The 20,197-nt window shown below is 28.9% G+C and overlaps 1 protein-coding gene and 1 long non-coding RNA gene across 6 annotated transcripts in view; one reads left to right on the forward strand and one right to left on the reverse strand.

Moving 5' to 3' along the window:
* LOC123271593 (tyrosine-protein kinase Btk29A) overlaps window positions 1-20,197 on the forward strand; it is a 92,971-nt gene that overhangs the window by 25,839 nt on the left and 46,935 nt on the right. The window contains exon 1 of one of the 4 annotated variants that reach the window (XM_044737969.1): window positions 16,555-16,790. The exons of the other annotated variants lie outside the window; for them this stretch is intronic. Within the exon in view, the coding sequence (XP_044593904.1) occupies window positions 16,700-16,790 (91 nt within the window). The 5' untranslated portion in view covers window positions 16,555-16,699. Of the gene's footprint in view, window positions 1-16,554; window positions 16,791-20,197 lie in introns of those variants that run through there. 4 annotated transcript variants of the gene reach the window in all.
* Window positions 11,145-14,063, reverse strand: LOC123271600. Of its 2 annotated transcripts, XR_006510921.1 has the most exons (4): window positions 13,336-14,063; window positions 11,724-11,798; window positions 11,367-11,651; window positions 11,145-11,310 (listed from the first exon to the last, which is right to left on the reverse strand). It is a non-coding gene; the product is annotated as an uncharacterized LOC123271600 (long non-coding RNA). The 2 variants fall into 2 exon arrangements; XR_006510920.1 differs by having other exon boundaries at window positions 11,367-11,798.

The raw sequence follows: 20,197 nt of genomic DNA on the forward strand, positions 1-20,197 counted from the left end.
ACGGTATAGTAAGTAAAAGAAAGAAACATGGATTTTTTAGGACAAAGATCAAGTATTATTAAAGTTGATAAGGCATAAGTCTAATTAAGAACACAAGGCATGTTTCATTAAAGTTGGAAATTTAACTAAAAGCAAGAAAGAGGTTATGTTATTTTATTATATATTGAGAATCTAATGCAGTGAATCGGCGGCCTTTATTTCATTCAGCCTTGTGAGAGGTTAAGTAATTATGCAAGTGTCTACTCATACTTGTATACTTGTATGTTGAGTTTTTTTATTTAAAACATTATCGCCGTCTCAATGCTGTTTATAATTTAATACCTTGGAATATGTAGTTTGCATTTTATGTATATCAAACAGTGGATTAAAAGTCCTGAAAATAAAAGGTTTGAAAATCCAAAAGTGCACGACTCATAATGCTCTTTTAATTATAAAATATTAAAAAGATAAAGAATATGAAAAAAATATATAAAACAGCTAAAATAGCAAGATAATGCGCAAGCGCCTCTAGTGGGATAAATGTAAACAAAATATAGAGATACAGTCTTCTGGTTTTTGTTTTATTGCACGCCTCATAAGCGAAGCGTTGTTTTTTTCATATTTCGTTGCCCAAAGATCTAGACTAACAATTCAACTCCACTAATTTAAATGTTATTTCTGTTTCAGTAATGTTTTTTCTTCATATCAGTTTCTTTTACATTGTTTGAATTTTTTTCACGACACTCAAGTTAGCTGACAGCTATCAATTTTTAAAATTTTTATAACTAATTAATTATAAGAAAAATGATTCTAAAAATTTCCACTGATTTTTTTTTAATTTTCATATGTGGAATTTTGTTATTAATTTTTTTTTATAATAATTTAATTGGTATAAAATTCTAAAAAAAATTTATAATGTCAGTTATCTTCAGTTTTTTTTTATTTCAAGTCGTGATTATAGTCTTCTTTGAATTCTTTAAAAAAAAAAAATAATAATTTATCTAATTGTTATTACTACAATAATGATATTGCACCCCTCATAAGCGAAGCGTTGAAGTAGTGCTCTACTCTCGACATTTAAAAAAAAAGCAGTTTTCTCGAAACTGAAATTGATTTTTTTTTATTTATATTGCACTTACAGGTTAATCTAAGTGTACTAATATCAAGTCGAATAATTTGTCAGGCACATAAAATATATTTCAACAACAATTATTTTGTTTAACATAGTAAATAATAACATTAAAAATAATCTTTTCTGGGCGTAAGGGTGTCTGTGTTTATGGATTGGTGTATGTGGCAGGGAAATTGCTCGAAAAAATGATCGTACCGGAATAATTTTTTTTTTATTATCCAAAGGAACACCCTTAGGACTTTCTCAATTAATATGAGCGTTCAACTCACTGTCGTTAAATTATTATTTATAAAAAACAAATATATGTGTATTTTTTTGTGTATCTATCTATACATTTTATTATAGTATTTTTTTTCCTCATCTTAGAATTATAGCGCCACTAAACCATAGCAGAGTTTTCTGTTTTTTATTATTTTGCTTTTTATAATTGAGGTTATAATTGAGGATGGTTTTACTTGTATCACTGTAGAGTGTTTTACAAGGGAGGGTGGGGAATTATTGTCTCTCCACTTTTTTCTCCGCAATATAATCTCTCAACCCCGTCATTATAACTCTCAACCACTTTTTCGTCCCCACCCCCCTGCATGTCGGGATTTTTTCTTTCATGCCCGACACACATGTGCTGCGACTGTGGCCGACTTACGCGTTATAATCAGTACCTGCATTTGCATTACGGTCTTAAATAGTATGGAGGTACTTCTATAATGACATTTTACCTCCATAACTATATGGGAAAACCACAGAAAACCCGACCGGTACAGAGGCTGGCAATGAAACGCACATATTCTTAGTTTATAATCATTGAAAAATATTGGTGCGCGCCGGAATCGAACCCTGGTCCCACTCTTTCGAAATGCAGGTACCGAGCCGATTAGGCTATTGCCAACCTTTTTATTTTGCTTTTTATATTTTATTTTAATCAATTTTATAGTGGAAAATTAGATTATGAGGCGTGCACTTTTGGATTTTCCAAACTTTTTTCTATCTATTCAGCTCTCAATACTTCGTAATGGAAATTTGAAGCGTACATTAGGCAATGGTAACCTCAGAATAGATTTTAATGTCTCTAATGTATTTAATCAAGGTAATTACACCACAATTGGGTCGGGTTGTTTAAATCCGATTTCATCGTCTTGTTTTTTGATTTAGCCGCCACCCTCATCTTGGATCCTTTGTTCCAGCAAAAAAGAACTTCTCTAACGAGCTTTGTTTTGATATAAAAGGCAAAACAAGGTTTATTCTTCCTCAAATAAACTGAAACTCTCTTTTTTCAAAGGAAATAATTTCTTCTAATCACTTATCGATCCGCTTATCTCACATTACAGTCGATAAATGTATATGGCTTCATCGAACTAGATTTAATTTGCATAAAATATAAATTTTGAGATGTGAATAGCCAAGACGACTGAATGACGTCCGTAGATTATTCGTGAATAATCACTAGATAAAACAGAAGTTGACTGTTGGACGTCATTCGAAATCCCGGGTTGTCGGATCGATTCACGATGAACATTCTCGACTAAACCGGGAGCATTCACTGGTACCAATACAATACAATACAACAACAATAACAGCCAACGATCTTCTTTTGTTACTTATACTTTATTCGGAATAGTCATGTCTTCTTTACTTGGAAAAATACTTTCTTTCAGCTTGCAGACAGACATACACACACAATCAGACGTCTTTTTAGCCCCTAGTTTTTTATTCCTAGTAGGCTTTTCTGATAGTAGTCTCGAAGAAACTCTGATTGAATTTTAACTGAGATTACTTCCTCAAATCGATCAAAAGCAGTATCTTTTTTACATTTCCAAGCGCGCTGATAGAAGGATTTAGTTCTATTTAATAAGATTTAGTAACAGATACTAAATGATTTAGTAACAAACCTTTTATTACCAAATATTTAGTAATAGGTACTAAATCATTTATTAAAGCCCATTTAGTTCCACCAAATAAATATTTAGTAGTATTTAACAAATTATTTATTGCTACTCAATGAATCGTTTATTGGTATCAAAGAAATTAATTTTTTAACTAATTTTAGCGTGTAACCTAACTTTTTAACTTAAAATAAATCAAAATAATTAAAATAAATAATTTTAAGTAAAAATATAAGGTATTATAAAGAAAAGAATCTCATTAAATTATATTTTTAACTTCCCGCTAAGAAAATCGAAGATTTTCAAAAATCGGCAAGTTATTGTTTTCACCCCGTTTTGCATTGCGGTTGGTGCCATTCGAAAGGACTTGACCAAACTTAGATTTTGAAAACTATTTGGACCGATTCAGATCAATAGATTTTGAGAAATCTTAAAAAAACTGAAAAAAAAAATTTTTTCAAATGTGGTTTTTTTGGAATAACTTTTAAACGGCTTAAAGGTTCAATTCCAAAAACTAATCAGCTCTTAACCTCAAAAAACCACGTCGATCGCCACCAGTCCGGTCAAAATCGGTTGATTCGTTTGAGAGATATCGTGAACGAAAGAAAACCAAAAAAAGCGTTTTTTCGGAATAATTCCAAAATTCCTAGCGCGATCAATTCAAAATTTAAGATTCTTTGTGAGGCTTGAAAAACTGCGTCGAATGCTTCTAACCGCGTAAAAATCGGTTTATTCATTCAAAAGTTATTGTGGTTTAAAAATTCAAAAAATAGTGTCTTATCAAATCTCTATCAGACTTTTGAGCTCGAAGAGCTCAAAAATGTCATTGGTGCAATTTTAAGCGCCTAAGTATGGAATTAGCGGGAAGTTGCAGGGATGGCCTTTAGGGTCAACCGTTTTCCTAATTTTTTTGTTTGAGACATTTATAAAATTTTAAATTAAACAAGTTTTTAACATATTAATAATAGACAAATTGAAAAATGTTAACTAAACTCCACTGAGAAAAGACATAAATAGAAGACATTTATTGGGAGTATGTGTGTTTTTAAAGGTTTAATGAATCTCCCAAAATCGAGCTGAATAAAATAATCTAAGTCAGTTAATAGGTTATGTATCACATAAACATTGGAATTAAAGCTTAGCCATCTACCGACAATACTTGCCAAAGAAATATTTAGTACCTGTTACTAAATATTATTTGGTGGAAATAAATATTTATTTTCATGTAATAAGGCTTTGTTCATATAAAGAAATCATTTATTAAACTGTAACAAATAATATTGATGGGTACAAAATATTTGTTTCTTCCAAATAAATGAATAAAAATTTTTTTACTAAATCAGTTTAGTACTTCGTACTAAATCGTTCTATCAGTGCGATAGTTGTTTTCAAATAACAATAAAATGAAATTTATATTTAATTTAAAGTGTTTATATTCCGCCTCGCTTTTCACTTATCTTTTCAATATTAAATCGCTGACTATACTCTTGTGTAATATCCAATATAAAAATTATATTAACCCAATAATGCCTTATAGATGATATTCAAAGTACATTATTTTATTTTATTTAACCTGAAAATTCGTAAATTTAAATTACCTCAAGGCAAATTAAAAATTTTTTTTTTCTTTGTTATAATATACACCTATATATACTGGTGAATTTATTAACATAATCCGTCTCTTCAGTCGACCAGAGTCTCTTTGGATCCGCTCTTCACCCACTTCTTTCTGCTCATCTATTCGGTTGAATATTCGAATGCTTGAATAGCTGATGAGAACTTTTGAATCTCAACTCCCATCGTTTTTACCTACTAGCGTTTCTATCCTCTTCACTTTCCTCCTCTTTTTGGTTTTTAAAACTCTATCACTAGTAGTAGTCTTCTTCTCCAATCCCCTTCTCTTCTACCATCATCCTCCCTCTTGATCTTCTCTCTTGCGACAAACTCGTAATCACGGATGAAAACTCCGTCTACAACACTGGTTACTTTTACAAAGTAAACTTTTCATACTTATATCCTTGATGCTCTATACTTACACTTTATCAATCCTCTGTAAAATAGACAGAGGTTGAAGTAATAATAATTATAGTTTCTCAATAAATTATCTAATAAATTCAAAACAGTGAATGTGTCTAAGAAGGTTTTAAGAAGAAAAATTTGCAAATTTGTTAGAAATTTGAATTTGTAATTTGTAATTTTATGCGCTTCATTGCTATTGATAACTATAAATAAATAAAATTTGCTTTATTAAATAATGACTTTTGTTAAATTGCACTGTACTTTCTTAAATATTGATGATTTTAAAGATATAAACTCATCCCGATGTTACTCTCATCAAGAGCTTTCATTTGAGTACCTACATGCATTTTTGATATATTTTTTATATATTAATATATATAAATATATAAAATATATGAAAAATTGATGTGGGTACTCAAATGAAAGGTCTTGATGAGTGTAACATCGGGATGAGCTTATATCTTTGAATATGTCAATATTTCACAAGATACAAGGTCATATCTTAATTATTGACGTTTTTAAAGATATAAGCTCATCCCGATGTTACACTCATCAAGAGCTTTCATTTGAGTACCCACATGCATTTTTGATATATTTTTCATTTATACATATGTGTAATATATATAATATATATAAATATGAAAAATTGATGTGGGTACTCAAATGAAAGGTCTCGATAAGTGTAACATCGGGATGAGCTTATATCTTTAAAAATGTCAATATTTCTCAAGATACAAGATCATTTCTTAATTATGTGTCTAGAGATGAAAAATTTTCTAATATAGTATAAATACTTATCATAATAAATTGACTATCGGTGAGAATGATATGAAACCTTGAAAAGGCAAAAATTCAAATCAAGACCTTTACGATGCTGGACACAAAATTTTTCTTATTCTCTTAATAATATAGATAAATTTCAAGATATAAAAACAATTGAAAAGAATCCCATCAATTGTAACAAGCAGACAAATAATATTATCCAGGCGTAGATTTAGACAATTATAATTGATTTATCATAAGAAATAAGAATAAAGGCATAAGCTCTAGAGATTCTATTCGTTTTACCATATGAATGCCTCTGAAATGGAGGCAATAAAAAAGTCAGTAAGATATAAGAGCCTAGGAGCTTTCGGGATAACGTCTCAAGCCTCACACTTGTGTATAAGATTCTTCAATCGATAATGTATAGAGTAAGCCCAAGTTAGAGCGCAAAAGTAAGATCAGCATATTTTCAGGTCACTGGCCCTGAGTCGGAAAATTCACCACAAATTTAACCTGCCACGCTAATATAACACTCACATGACGCCTCGGGGATTTAAATTTCCCTTTTAAATATGTGGCAATCAAAAGCCAATAGTTTGTGCCTACTTGTCGCTTTATTATTTTTCATTTTCGCCACTCTAGTTGACGTTTTGAATAAAAAAAAACTAAAATAACTCACGTGTTATCGAATTGTCAATCGTTGTTGAATGATAAATACGGACATATATATTTATATATGTATAGTTAGATTTATATACATACGTCAATAGTTTTTTTACTAAAAAACAATCGATCACTAAAAATCAAGCAAAGTGATTTATCACATTGTAGCGACATTGCAGCTTTTCTGTGCCATTTTTCATGGGCTTTCTAGTACTGCCCGCAATCTACTCGCACTCGCTGGCTTGTATCATTTCTCTGTTAGTTATTATTTTTCTCTAGTTCACGTCTATTCGTTGCACCACTTTTTTTACGGATGTTTTATTCCAATTTATAACTCGGCTCTCAGTACCCGGATTATATTTCTGAATTCATTGGTCTAGAAACTAAATTTTTCTCAGTAAGGATTCACTGAAAAAAAAAAAAAAAAAAAAAATAAAAAAAGGAAATAATAATAGGATGAATCATTCTTTTTTATTTATAAAAAAAAAAACTAGACAAAATAATAAAACTTTTTACCAAGAAACTTTATAAAGCATAACTCGAGCTTATCAAAACAATTCAAATGTTAAAGTTTTAATATCTGCTGGTTTTAGCAATGAAAGAAAATATTTTCATTTATCTGACACTTGTATGCTTTATTCCGGGAGCTAAATTACCTGAGTGTAACTGTTTGTTTAACAGTGACTTTTTATTTATTTTTTTTTGCTTCATTTCGGTAACTATTTTTATTATTATAGTCTTGTTAATTCACGGAATCAATATATTTTGCATACTATTGTCAAGATAATTTAATGGAGATTAATTTGACGTTTAAAAAATGGATTTAGTACAATAAAAACGGAAAAAAACATTAAAATAGGTCAAAAATTTTTGTCCAGAAAAAAATTTCTTGTCTTAAAAATCATTTAAAATAAATTTTGATTTTTTGACAAAAGAATATCAATATTTATCATGATAATAAAATATTGGCATCAATTTTGATAGATTAACAAACGAATAGGTTCACTTGAATTAAACAAAAAATAATTCCATCAATTTTTGAGGAAAGAAAATATATTCTTGAAAATTATTAAGAATATATATTTTATGTACAATTAATAAAAAGTTTATGTACAATTAATGAAAAATTTGGAAAATCCAAAAGTGCACGCCTCATAATCTAATTTTCCACTATAAAATTGATTACACTGATAGAAGGATTTGTTTATAGTTAAAAATATTTGTTAATATTTAACAAATCATTTATTAGAGAACACTTTTTAGTCCTTAACAAATATTTTTTAGTATTTAAAAAGATTTATTAATATTTAATAAATGAATATCAGATTTATTAAATACAAACGAATGATTTTAAATACTAAGAAATATTTGTTTAATATTAAAAAATGGTCTCTAATAAATGATTTGTTAACTATTAACAAATATTTTTTAATACAAATAAATCCTTCTATCAGTGTAAAATAAAATATAAAAAGCAAAATAATAAAAAACAGAAAACTCTGCTATGGTTTAGTGGCGCTATAATTCTAAGCTGAGGAAAAAAAATACTATAATAAAATGTATAGATAGATATACAAAAAAATACACATATATTTGTTTTTTATAAATAATAATTTAACGACAGTGAATTGAATACTCATATTAATTGAGAAAGTCCTAAGGGAGTTCCTTTGGATAATAAAAAAAAAATTATTCCAGTACGATCATTTTTTCGAGCAATTTCCCTGCCACATACATCAATCCATAAACAGACACACTTACGTCCAGAAAATATTATTTTTAATGTTATTATTTACTATGTTAAACAAAATAATTGTTATTGAAATATATTTTATGTGTCTGACAAATTATTCGACTTGATATTAGTACACTCAGATTAACCTGTAAGTGCGATATAAATAAAAAAAAATCAATTTCAGTTTCGAGAAAATTGCTTTTTCTTTAAATGTCGAGAGTAGAGCACTACCTCAACGCTTCGCTTATGAGGCGTGCAAAAGCAAAATAATAAAAAACAGAAAACTTTGCTATGGTTTAGTGGCGCCATAATTCTAAGGTGAGGAAAAAAAAAATTATAAATTGAACTAATTACCTTTAAGTTTATAAAAGTAGTTGTAACTGTGATGGAACATGTTGAGTTACAAGCGAGGGATGTTTAATAAACTAACAGATAGTTAGTACTAATTTTCCATCTGCAAAGCATCCACTTGACCATATGGAAGAACCTCTTCGGCTGGTAGCTGCTAGACATCGTTAAAACTTGATGCATATACTCAACTCTCAGAATTCTCAGTTTTCTCTTCGTTACCTACCTCATTCTCCGAGTTTTCTTTTTATTTTCGCCCTATTCTACCTTACATTTCATCCCTCAAACTGAGACTGAGTTGCCCTCGGGCAAGACGAGCAAGAGACGTCGTCACGATACGTGCTTTTTTTCGTTTAAGAAGAAAAAACTATATAACTTCCGCTTCTTTTTTAATCTAAAGAAGCTAAAGAAACTTTCATAGTATATAATCCATGTTTATGATAATTATACATTATAATTAATTACTAAGATATTTATTTTGTAAAATACCTTAATACTCACCAAGTTTGTTTTTTATAATTAGACTATTTTCGTTTAAAGCTACTAGACGGAATTTAAGATATTCACAAGTCAATTAAGTACCGAGCTTAAGAGACTATTTTATAAATTCGTGCTTACTTCTAGTGCGAAAGAGATTAATTAAAAGCTATATTTGTCTTTTAGTTGTCTCATTACTTTATATATCTTTCGGAGCTTTAAAAAATTACAAACTGTCTTATCTTCGTTGGAAATGAAAACGTTTTACGGTAAACAATAAAAATACCCTACAACTAAGACGTATTTCTTCTTCGTACAGTGTTTTCTTCTTAATAAAGTTTATCCCAGGTAATTTTTTATAAAAACTAGTACTAAATAAATACCTAACAAGTTTAACAAGAGTTTTTATCACCAGTGAGTTAGAAACTCTATTCGAGTTGAGATAAACCCACCAAATACACTCAAGGCATATTTATCTGGCTTAAAGGATTGCCATTAAATTTTAACAAGTTGGCATTTATTTGACACGAAGAAAGAGGGTTACGTGGGATGTGAGTGAAACGTAAATGCCCCCGAACGACCGCTATTCTCTTTGTCTAACTAGATATAGAAGTTGAGACTAGAACCTGCTCCAAGACTTTAACTGCTAGTCGTTTGAGAAAGGCTTCAGTATTCTTCCTTTGCCGATTGCAAATGGTCTTCGCTTAATATCAACCTGTCTAATTTACGTTTGTAAACTTATTCTTACTTGGACATCAGCGGTCATACTTTATCAACAAAATGGCTCCCTAGCGGAGTATCCATCGCCGAAGTAACCTAAAAAATACTTTGCATGACCAACTTAAAGAAAAAAACTTCAAACGCCAAACGGCAGTATTCATAAGAATATAAAATATAGAATATTAAATTTATCAAATAAATTTAATCAAGTGATATTACATTACATGATGGTAAAGGGAGCAGATAAAAATGAAAAATTCTTAAATTCTAAGATATAATTGCAAGTGCTGGGTGGGGAAATAGCAGAATTAAAAGAAAAAAGATTATCTATATTATTAAGAGAAAAGCAAAATTTTGTGGCCAGTATATTTATATGATAAAATGGGTTTTTATGGTTCAATTTAGTATCGTTGGAAAAGTCTTGACCTAGAGTTAGGCCTTTTCATGGTTTCATGACATTCTCACCAATAGTCAATTTATTATGATAAGTTTTTAGACTGCATTCAAAAATGCTCTATCTCTAGGTACATAATTAAGAAATTACCTTCTATCTTGTGAACTATTGACATTTTTAAAGATATAAGCTCATCTTGATGTTACACTCATCAAGACCTTTCATTTGAGTACCGACATCAATTTTTCATATATTATATATATGTATATATGAAAAATATATCAAAATGCATGTGGGTACTTAAATGAAAGCTCTTGATGAGTGTAACATCGGGATGAGCTTATATCTTAAAAAATTTCAATAATTAAGAAATTTTATCATATTTTGTCTACTGATGATATTTTTGACGATATCAGCTCATCCTGGAGTTACACTTATCGAGACCTTTCATTTGAGTTCCCACATCAATTTTTCATATATATATTTCATATATATTAGGGTGTGCCAAAATGTAAATTCCTTGATGGACCTTTTAAAATTGGAATTTTGAGTTCCGCTTTGAACAGGAGTTGTGTTTGGGCATTTCCTGACATATTTTGAGCGTTAAGGATTTATTTGATCTTCATAGAATTTTTTACCAGGAGTTTTGTTTAGGCATTTTTGCTGGAATTTCAAAATTTCAAAATTTGGCCAAACAAAACTCTTGTTAAAAAATTCTATAAAAATTAAATAAATCCTTAACGCTCAAAATATGTCAGGAAATGCCCAAACACAACTCCTGTTAAAAGCAGAACTCAAAATGCCAATTTTAAAAGGTCCATCAAGGAAGTTACATTTTGGCACATCCTAATGTATATGTATATATGAAAAATATATGAAAATGCATGTGGGTACTCAAATGAAAGCTCTTGATGAATGTAACATCAAGATGAGCTTATATCTTTAAAAACGTCAATAGTTAAAAAATTACAGTACAATTTAACAAAAGTCATTATTTAATGAAGCAAAATTTTATTTATTTATATAGTTGACAATTCACGGCAGTCACATAGTGACTGCAAGGTTGCTAGTTGTATTTATTTCTATTCTAATTAGATCAGGAGATGCTTCATTGGTGTTGTTGATGAAAACATTGTATGAATTTTAAACTTGAAACATTTTTATCTTCTTGCATTCATAATTGTATCTTTACTTACTGCTGTAATGATAATTTTATTAATCCACTCACTATCATATTACAGCATAGTACATTACCATAGATCCAAGAGTTATTCAGCTGCGAGTTTATATCTCGGTGGTTATTTAATCCACGGATGACTAAGCTCGGCTCCAAACAACGAAACACTATGGTTTTACTTTCGGACAAGCACAACAATGTAAACTCATTACTCATGACATTAATTTAGCCCGGGTAGGATCTCCAATGTGTCCAGAATCTTGGTTGCATTCTTGATGTTGGTTACTGATGCTAAATGTATAAGGGTTTAGTAACAGGTTTCTCCACAAGACTCAACGTACAGGTTTCCTCTCACCAAAACTCTTAAAGCAACTCCAATCTCTTAGTCTTCTCCGGTCTTGTTTGCTAAAAAGTTTACCTTTTTAAAAACTTACCTTTATCTTATTTATATAATAAAACTTTTAACTTTTAAAAAGCTATTAATGTTTTGGAGGTTTTGCGCGAACAATCTGTGAATAATTATACAAGTTAATTAATAAAATACCGTCGAATAGATAGAGATGTTTATACACGGAGAAAAGTAAACTGTAATATTCACTCGGATTCCGGTTAATTTGTTATAGTTTCAAACAGTAAAGCGGACATCGGGGTGGCAAAAATATAAATATTACAGAACTTAATGTAGAAAGCATAAAAGCCACAATTTATAATTCAATATCCAAAATAAGTGATTAGTAGCTGTCACTATAGTAAATAACGACTCTTTCATCTTAAAAAATTACAGTTTCCAACAGTAAAAATTGCCATTTCAATAAATAGTCCATATTATGAGGAGAAGGGAAACTCAGATGAAAGAGAAGGGGGTCTCACTCTGGGAGAATTTAACATTTGAAACAGTAAAAATTATACTTTTAAAATATACATTTTACCAGTCCAAGTAAGTCAATAATTACAGTTTGATTTTTAACGCTGCGTTTAAAATTTACCATTTTACTTTGTAAATATTGACGTTGCTTGTATTAGAAATTTACTAACTTTATTTTATACTTTTTACATATCATAAGATCATTTTTTAGGTACGAAATGATAAATATCAAAGTCTGAATTGTTAATTATTATACTTTAACATTTTAGACATTTACATAGCGAATATTACTGTTTGAAATACTATTTTCTTCCATGTAAAGAGTAAATTGTAACGTTTAAATGGTAAATATTATTAAGTGAATAGTAAAATCACGATTTTACTGTTTGAAATGGTAATTTTTAGCAGTTGATCATTACTTATTATAAATCGACTGTTATTTATTACAGTTTACTTTTTCCGTGTGTCACTATAGTAAATAACGACTCTTTTATCTTAAAAAATTACAGTTTCAAACAGTAAAAATTGCCATTTCAATATATATAGTCGATATTATGAGGAGAAGGGGAACTCAGAGGAAAGAGAAGGGGGTCTCACTCTGGGAGAATTTAACATTTGAAACAGTAAAAATTATACTTTTAAAATATACATTTTACCAGTCCAAGCAAGTCAATAATTACAGTTTGATTTTTAGCGTTGCGTTTAAAATTTATCATTTTACTTTGTAAATATTGACGTTGCTTGTATTAGAAATTTACTAACTTTATTTTATATTTTTTACATATCATAAGATCATTTTTTAGGTACGAAATGATAAATATCAAAGTCTGAATTCTTAATTATTATACTTTAACATTTTAGACATTTACATAGCGAATATTACTGTTTGAAATAGTATTTTCTTCCATGTAAAGAGTAAATTGTAAAGTTTAAATGGTAAATATTATAAAGTGAATAGTAAAAACACGATTTTACGGTTTGAAATGGTAATTTTTAGCAGTTGATCATTACTTATTATAAATCGACTATTATTTATTACAGTTTACTTTTTTCCGTGTATAATAAAACTTTTAACTTTTAAAAAGCTATTAATGTTTTGGAGGTTTCTGCGAATAATTATACAAGTTAATTAATAAAATACCGTCAGAGATAGATAGAGATGTTTATAGAACAAAACATACCCAGTGAACTTAGTTGTTGAGTTGATTACATCAGAGTAACCATGGATTATAACATGCGCATCTGTCGTGAATCTGAGCGACTCTTTGTCATCGGTGTTGAAGCTCCAAGTTGTTTAAAACTCCCGTACTTTGAGTCTAGTTATAAACTTTTGATTCCGCATCCTGAACGTGAATAAGAGAGCAAGTGCCGTTGGACAACTAAACTATGTATAAATTTATATATTACACTTATACTTATACATATATTCATATGAAAGTATTAATATATAAGTTATGTGTGCAGATGAATAGATGTTCGGAAGTGTCTGAGGAATTTGTCAACAGCCGCGACTCTCAATGCTGTTTGCAGTACAACTCCACACTAGTTGCCTTCACTCAACACATTCCAAGTTTCTCAGATATCCGATACACCAGTTTTGCACAATAAGAACAAAATAAAAAAAAACAACTACATGTGTGCGGCTGGTATGCGAGTAAAATACGAAACAATATGTAGAAAATCGCTTATATACCAGGTAGAGAGAGTATGTCTACACTACACATATTTATGTGCGGTGAAATATGTCTCTCGGTTGTGGTTTTGAGATCGCTGGTGCACTAAAATGCTATCCAACTGAAGATAGATGAGAGACTACCATCCAACATCGTATTGTAGATTTATTCATACTCTGACTCTGACTCGGAAGAATTTTTTCAATCCTACACAATAAGACCACGGGCAGACTCAACATAAGTCAAGAAATGTTTTAAATATAAAAAACATCAAGCAGTGATTGGTAAAAATGAAAATAAATAAACATACTGAAAAAAAAGTATTTTGATAATCAGAATATTAGGTATTTTGGTAATCAAAATATAAGTCAGTTCAAGACCTATACGCTAAGCAGTAATCTATATTATTAAGATAATAAGCAAAATTTTATACCCAGTGCATTTTTATGGTAAAATGGGCTTTTATGGTTAAATTTGGTATCGTTGGAAAAGTCTTGATCTGCACGCATAAAAAGATTTAGTTGAAATAGCAAAAGACGGGACAACTGAAAAATTTTTTCTGGTAACAAATGAGTGTAGTTATAGTAACAAATCCATTAGTTGCATCAACAAAATGTTTCAAGTTGTAATAACAAACCAATTTGCTAATTCACAAAATCAATTTGTTGCCCTAACAAAATCATTTTGTTGACAAAAACAAAACTAATTTGTTGCTAAAATATTTTCCAAATCAGCTATAGCTGATTATAGCATATTTTTAAATTATATTTTCTCTTGATTACTTTAACAAATTGTTTTTGTTACTCCAGCAAATTCTCTTTGTTATGTTAATAGAATAATTTTGCTGTTTCAACAAAAAAATTTGTTATACCATCTAAAGTATTTTGTCGAATCAACTTAAAGATTTTGCTATAATAACGAAACTATTTTGTTATTATAACATATCAATAACTTGTTATAACCTAAATTTTGTTATTGTAACTTATAATTTGTTATCCCTATGTTAACAAATTCATTTATTACCCCAACATATCTTAGGTTATCTTAACAAAATTTTTTTCTGCGTGTGGAGTTATACCTTTTCATGGTTTTATACCATTCTCACCAATATTCAATTTATGATTTTAAGTATTTTGGCTGCGTTCGAGAATGTTCTATCTCTAGATAGATAATTAAGAAATGACCTTGTATCTCGTGAGATATTGACATTTTTAAAGATATAAGCTCATCCCGATGTTACACTCATCGAGACCTTTCATTTGAGTACCCACATTAATTTTACATATATTTATATATATAATATATATGTACTAGTATATGTTGCGCGCGCAAGCGCGCGTGTGAATTTAGTATGGAGTTATCTATATTTTCATACTTATGATATATTTGACCAATCACGTTACGAATAGTTTGTCTTATTGTGTATATTTTCATATTTTTCATCTAAATTATAAGAGTGGATGTATGAAAAATATATCAAAAATGCATGTGGGTACTCAAATTAAAGCTCTTGATGAGTGTAACATCGGGATGAACTTATATCTTTAATATATATATATATATGAAAAATATATAAAAAATGCATGTGGGTACTCAAATTAAAGCTCTTGATGAGTGTAACATCGGGATGAGCTTATATCTTTAAAAACGTCAATAGTTAAGAAGTACAGTGCAATTTAATAAAAATGATTTAATAAACCAAAATTTTACTTATTTATAGTTCAAAAGTCACTTCAGTCACATAGTGACTGCAAGGTTGCTAGTACTATAAAGTTAGGTTGAAAAAAATTTATTGTTACACTTTTAATTTTAATTTTTATTTGTTTTGTTAGTTTTATAAGTAAATTGATTTGTGCCTGTAAAATGAGATTATAAACATCTAATACTCTATTCATTAATCTGACTATAGTTAATTAAAGCTTACTGATAATCAGTAAACTTCTTGTGATTATCAAAATATCACGTTTTTTTAGTAACACAATACCAAGTTTTTTGATTATCAAAAAAAATATTCTTAGTAGCAAAATACTTTTTTTTCAGTGCATTATATTTTCATAGTCGAATTTTTTATTTATAAAAAAAATACTCACCCAGTTTATTTGCAGTTTGGTATTTCAACAGCAAGTTAACAGAACTTGTATCTAGTTCTAGTTGAACTGTTAAAATTTAGTTACCATGATATTGATATGATAGCGAGTATAAAAAGCAATAAAATAGTTAGAGTTACCTGAAGAAAAGCACCTCGGAATTTGATAGTGGTTTTATAAAATAAAAAAGTCACTAAGGACAGACCGGGAAGCCAGTAGTAAATTCATCGAAGCATGAATGTTTCATGCAGGACTCTTGTAAGTCAAGTAAAAGCCACGATGCAATTTCAATGTTAAACGGGCTTTCTCGGTTGGTCGATGTGTGTCAAGTTGTGATGGTGTATAGAACTTCGTCTGGGTTCTCACTCCAGCTTGCCAGCAGGTCGGCTCCAATAGTCTTACACTGTCAGAAGAGAGATCAAATACGATCAGATCAATTTCTATGTTGAAACTCTTGTGGGTATATCTGTTATCTCTTTACTCGGGATGGATATCATGGAATTTTAGTTTGCTGGTGATATAGACTGGAAATAGAACGGTTCAGTTGGTTCTGACCATTAATTTTAAATTTCATTTCATCATATTGTGATGGGTGGATTATATTATGTTTACATCTATATGTCCGGCTAAGTGATATGTGTTACGTGAAAGTTAAACCACATCAATGTTTGTGTATGCTATATGTTATGTGCTACCCGATTCCTACCTAATACCTTATAGCTAGTCTCACTCACTGTTTTATCGGGTCAACACATTTTAATTCACTACGGTAATTACATTGGATAATGAAGGAGAGACGCCCGGAGGACCAAGAGATGATGAAGCTCTTCGGATGCCGCTGGTCCTTCTGGAACTTTGCCATGGGTCTAGCAGCAGGTAATCTCCAGATATATTTCCTGTCAGATGTCCAGATAAATATTACATTGTCTTAGCATTTTAATTGTTTCCAGTGTCCAGATCTTTTAATTTAAAAAAATAAATGAAAATTTTGATTATAAATATTTTGATTTTTTAATACTTGGTATTAATTTTACTTTTATCTGTCAAAATTAAATTAATGACGCTAAAGTTAACTGATGTTAGAAAATTTTTTATAATGAAATTAATTTAGCAGATATTAAATAATTTTTAGAATTTTTTTTTAACAAACAAATTATGGCAAAAAAAAAATAAGACAAAAATTGGCATGTAGAAATTTAAATAATGAAAAATGCAATTTTTTTTAAATTACTTTTTGGAACAAATTTGTTTGTTAAAAAAAATTAAAAAATTCTCTAATGACGGCTTTACTGTCATAATTAATTAAGCAGATATTTTATAAATTTTTTAATAAATAAATTATGGCAAAAAAAAAATTGATGTAGAAATTTTAACAAATTAATTTTTCAGAACAAATTTGTTTGTTAATTATAATTGAAAAATGATAAAGTGACAGCTAACTCTAATATCATTTAAATTATTATGAAAAAAATTTAATAAAACAATCAACATATTAAAATTAAACAATAATTAGTGAAATTTTATGACATTAAAGTTAGCAGTCATTTAACTATATTTTAATTTTATTTAACAAAAAAAAATGTTCTGGAAAATTAGTTTTAAAAAATTGCATTTTTTAATTTTTTAAATTTCTAAATCTCAATTTTTTTTTCTCATTTATTTGCCATAATTTGTTACAAAAATTATTAAATATCTGCCAAGTTAATTTTCATTTAAATTTTGTATTGTAATTAATTTGTTATAAATATTAAAAAAATTGAGAGTTATCAGCTGACTTCAATATGATAAATTTTTTTATAAATTTATAACAATTAAATTATTATAAACAAAGTTTCATACAAAAATTCCTTTTATGAAAATTAAGAGCCAGTTTTTCAATCCAAGATAAAATTATTATTGCCAATATATTTATATATATGAAATATATAGATATATTTTATCATTGGATAAAATTTTATCCTGGATTGAAAAACTGACCCTAAAAAAAAATAATTATCTGAACTTTTGTAAAGTGTTTTTTTTATTGTAATTGATTAAAAAAAAAAATTGACAACTGTTAGCTGACTTCAATATCATTAAGGTAGTACCCTCGCGACTTCCGTCGTCAAAAGTTTGTGCTAGAGTGTATGGTACATATACTTTAGAGTCATTATTGACAAGCCTAAAACTTTTTGCTGTTTATGTACTTATTTTAGCCAATCACAAACGAGAAACTGATCGTTTGAAAAGTCTGGCAACACTGCGTGAGCGTTAAGATATTTTATAGTGGTTATACTGTAGTGTTTTGGACTAACTGTAGATTAACCTCTGTTTTGACACATGCGTTTATTTATTTATTTACATACATTTATTCGGAAATATAATTACAATGTCTGAAAAATTGACTTATAAAGGACGATTCATAAAAAAAGGTCCTTGAAAAACGACAGAAATCACTAGCAAATATGCAAATAACAAATAGAAAAAAAATAATTGACAATATTGTTTTGTTTTTCAGAAAAATCAGTAAATGAATTTTATATGTTGATGGAATTACGGATTTTAAATTTTAGTATTTTTTATTTTATTTCATCTGTCTAGTATTGGTATATCTTATGAAAGATTAATATCTATTATTATATTCAACTTATTAACTATTTGAATTTTTATAAATATAGAAATATACTTATTTTTATAAAATAAAATCATTGTTACTTTTTTTGAAATAAATAAAATTAATAACTAAAATTTTACACCTAAAGTAAATTAAACTTTTCAAATTTTTCAGAGCATGAGCGCCTCACACTTTTTTCGAGGCTCACAAAACTTGCGTTGTTGCCACAGTTTTATTAACGTATCCCCTCCTCGGCTAAAGTCTGGTAAATTTTTCATTACTTATTAATAAATATCTCTGAAACTGTGTGGTAATTATCAATGAAATTATTTTTAAAAAATTGTTTAGTTGTTAGTTAATGTTACTCTAGTTTTTTAAAAGAATCCTAAGAAAAGTTTCTGAGATATAAAAATGTTTGTAGGTAAACTTTTCGATATCCCGTATACCGCAATGTAAAAGAGCGTTCAAAACTCAAACTTTGAAATTAAATATCTCTGAAACTAAATGGTCAAAAATTTTCAAATTGCGCCAATCGACGCAGAATTATATGAATATTAATCTGCCGAAGTTAAAAAAAAATCCTAAGAAAACGACTCTGGCGAGGGTACTACCTTAATTATTGCTCTTCTTGTATGATAAAGAAGTGTTTGACGTTACCGCCACCTGCGCAGCGCCGTCTAGCGCTTGAAACTTAAACTTTCTTTATCAGAAAGTTTTTTTGAGTTTTGTTTTAAAAATTTGAACTGTCATTCTATTTTTCGAAGTAAATTTGACAATTTAGTGAACTAGACCTGTCAAAAAATATGTAAATTGATAAGATTCAGACTATTGGAAGTGATTCACTATAAATAAACATCCTGATGAGAGGAAGGAGAAGTAAACGATCGTTATGTGTAACTAATGTAATTTACAAGCCAAAGTAAACGTTTATAGTTACAGAGCATGAGTTTCCGGTGGCCTTAGTTTATCGTTCGATGACCAACAGCGTCCCTCCTCAGTCTTTGATGCTGCAACGGTTGGTTGTGTGCCGATCTCTGGTGCCTCGGGCTCTATACCAAGACCTGAGTGGTTTCCCTGGCCGACTTAATATGCCGTGCAGCTCCGACCCACTATTATTATAAACTTCAGAGCTCCGAGGAATATGTAAAAAAGCGTACCCGTGGAAATGCTGGTTAAATATTCAGTCGCGCCTGGAAATTACACCTTTTAAATAATTCTTTACGTAAGAAAATTGAATTTACGTTTCACTCCGTGCTGCACTGCTTTATTATGGTCATTTTATTGCGTATTCTTCCGAAGATTAATTATTCGTTTGCTGAAGACTTACCAATGATAGGATTCTGCTAAAATCCTGAAAAAATTTTAATAGTGTGAGCAATTATAGTAGAATATTTTAATAATAATACTAAAGTTATCTGACATTTTTAATTTTTTTATTTTGCTTCATTAATTATAAAAATTAATTCAGCAGATATTTGATAATTTTTTAAATTGTTGTGACAAATAAATTTTAGCAAAAAAAAATTGATGAGAATTAATTTAGAATGAAAATTAATTTAGCAGATATTTGATCATTTTAAAAATTTTTTCGACAAATAAATTGTGGCAAAAAAAATTATAAAAAAAAATTGACATGTAGAAATCTTAAAAAATTAATAATGCAATTTTTTAAAAATAATTTTTCAGAACA

Source organism: Cotesia glomerata, linkage group LG9 (genome assembly GCF_020080835.1).
Source record: "Cotesia glomerata isolate CgM1 linkage group LG9, MPM_Cglom_v2.3, whole genome shotgun sequence".
Lineage (NCBI taxonomy): Eukaryota > Metazoa > Arthropoda > Insecta > Hymenoptera > Braconidae > Cotesia > Cotesia glomerata.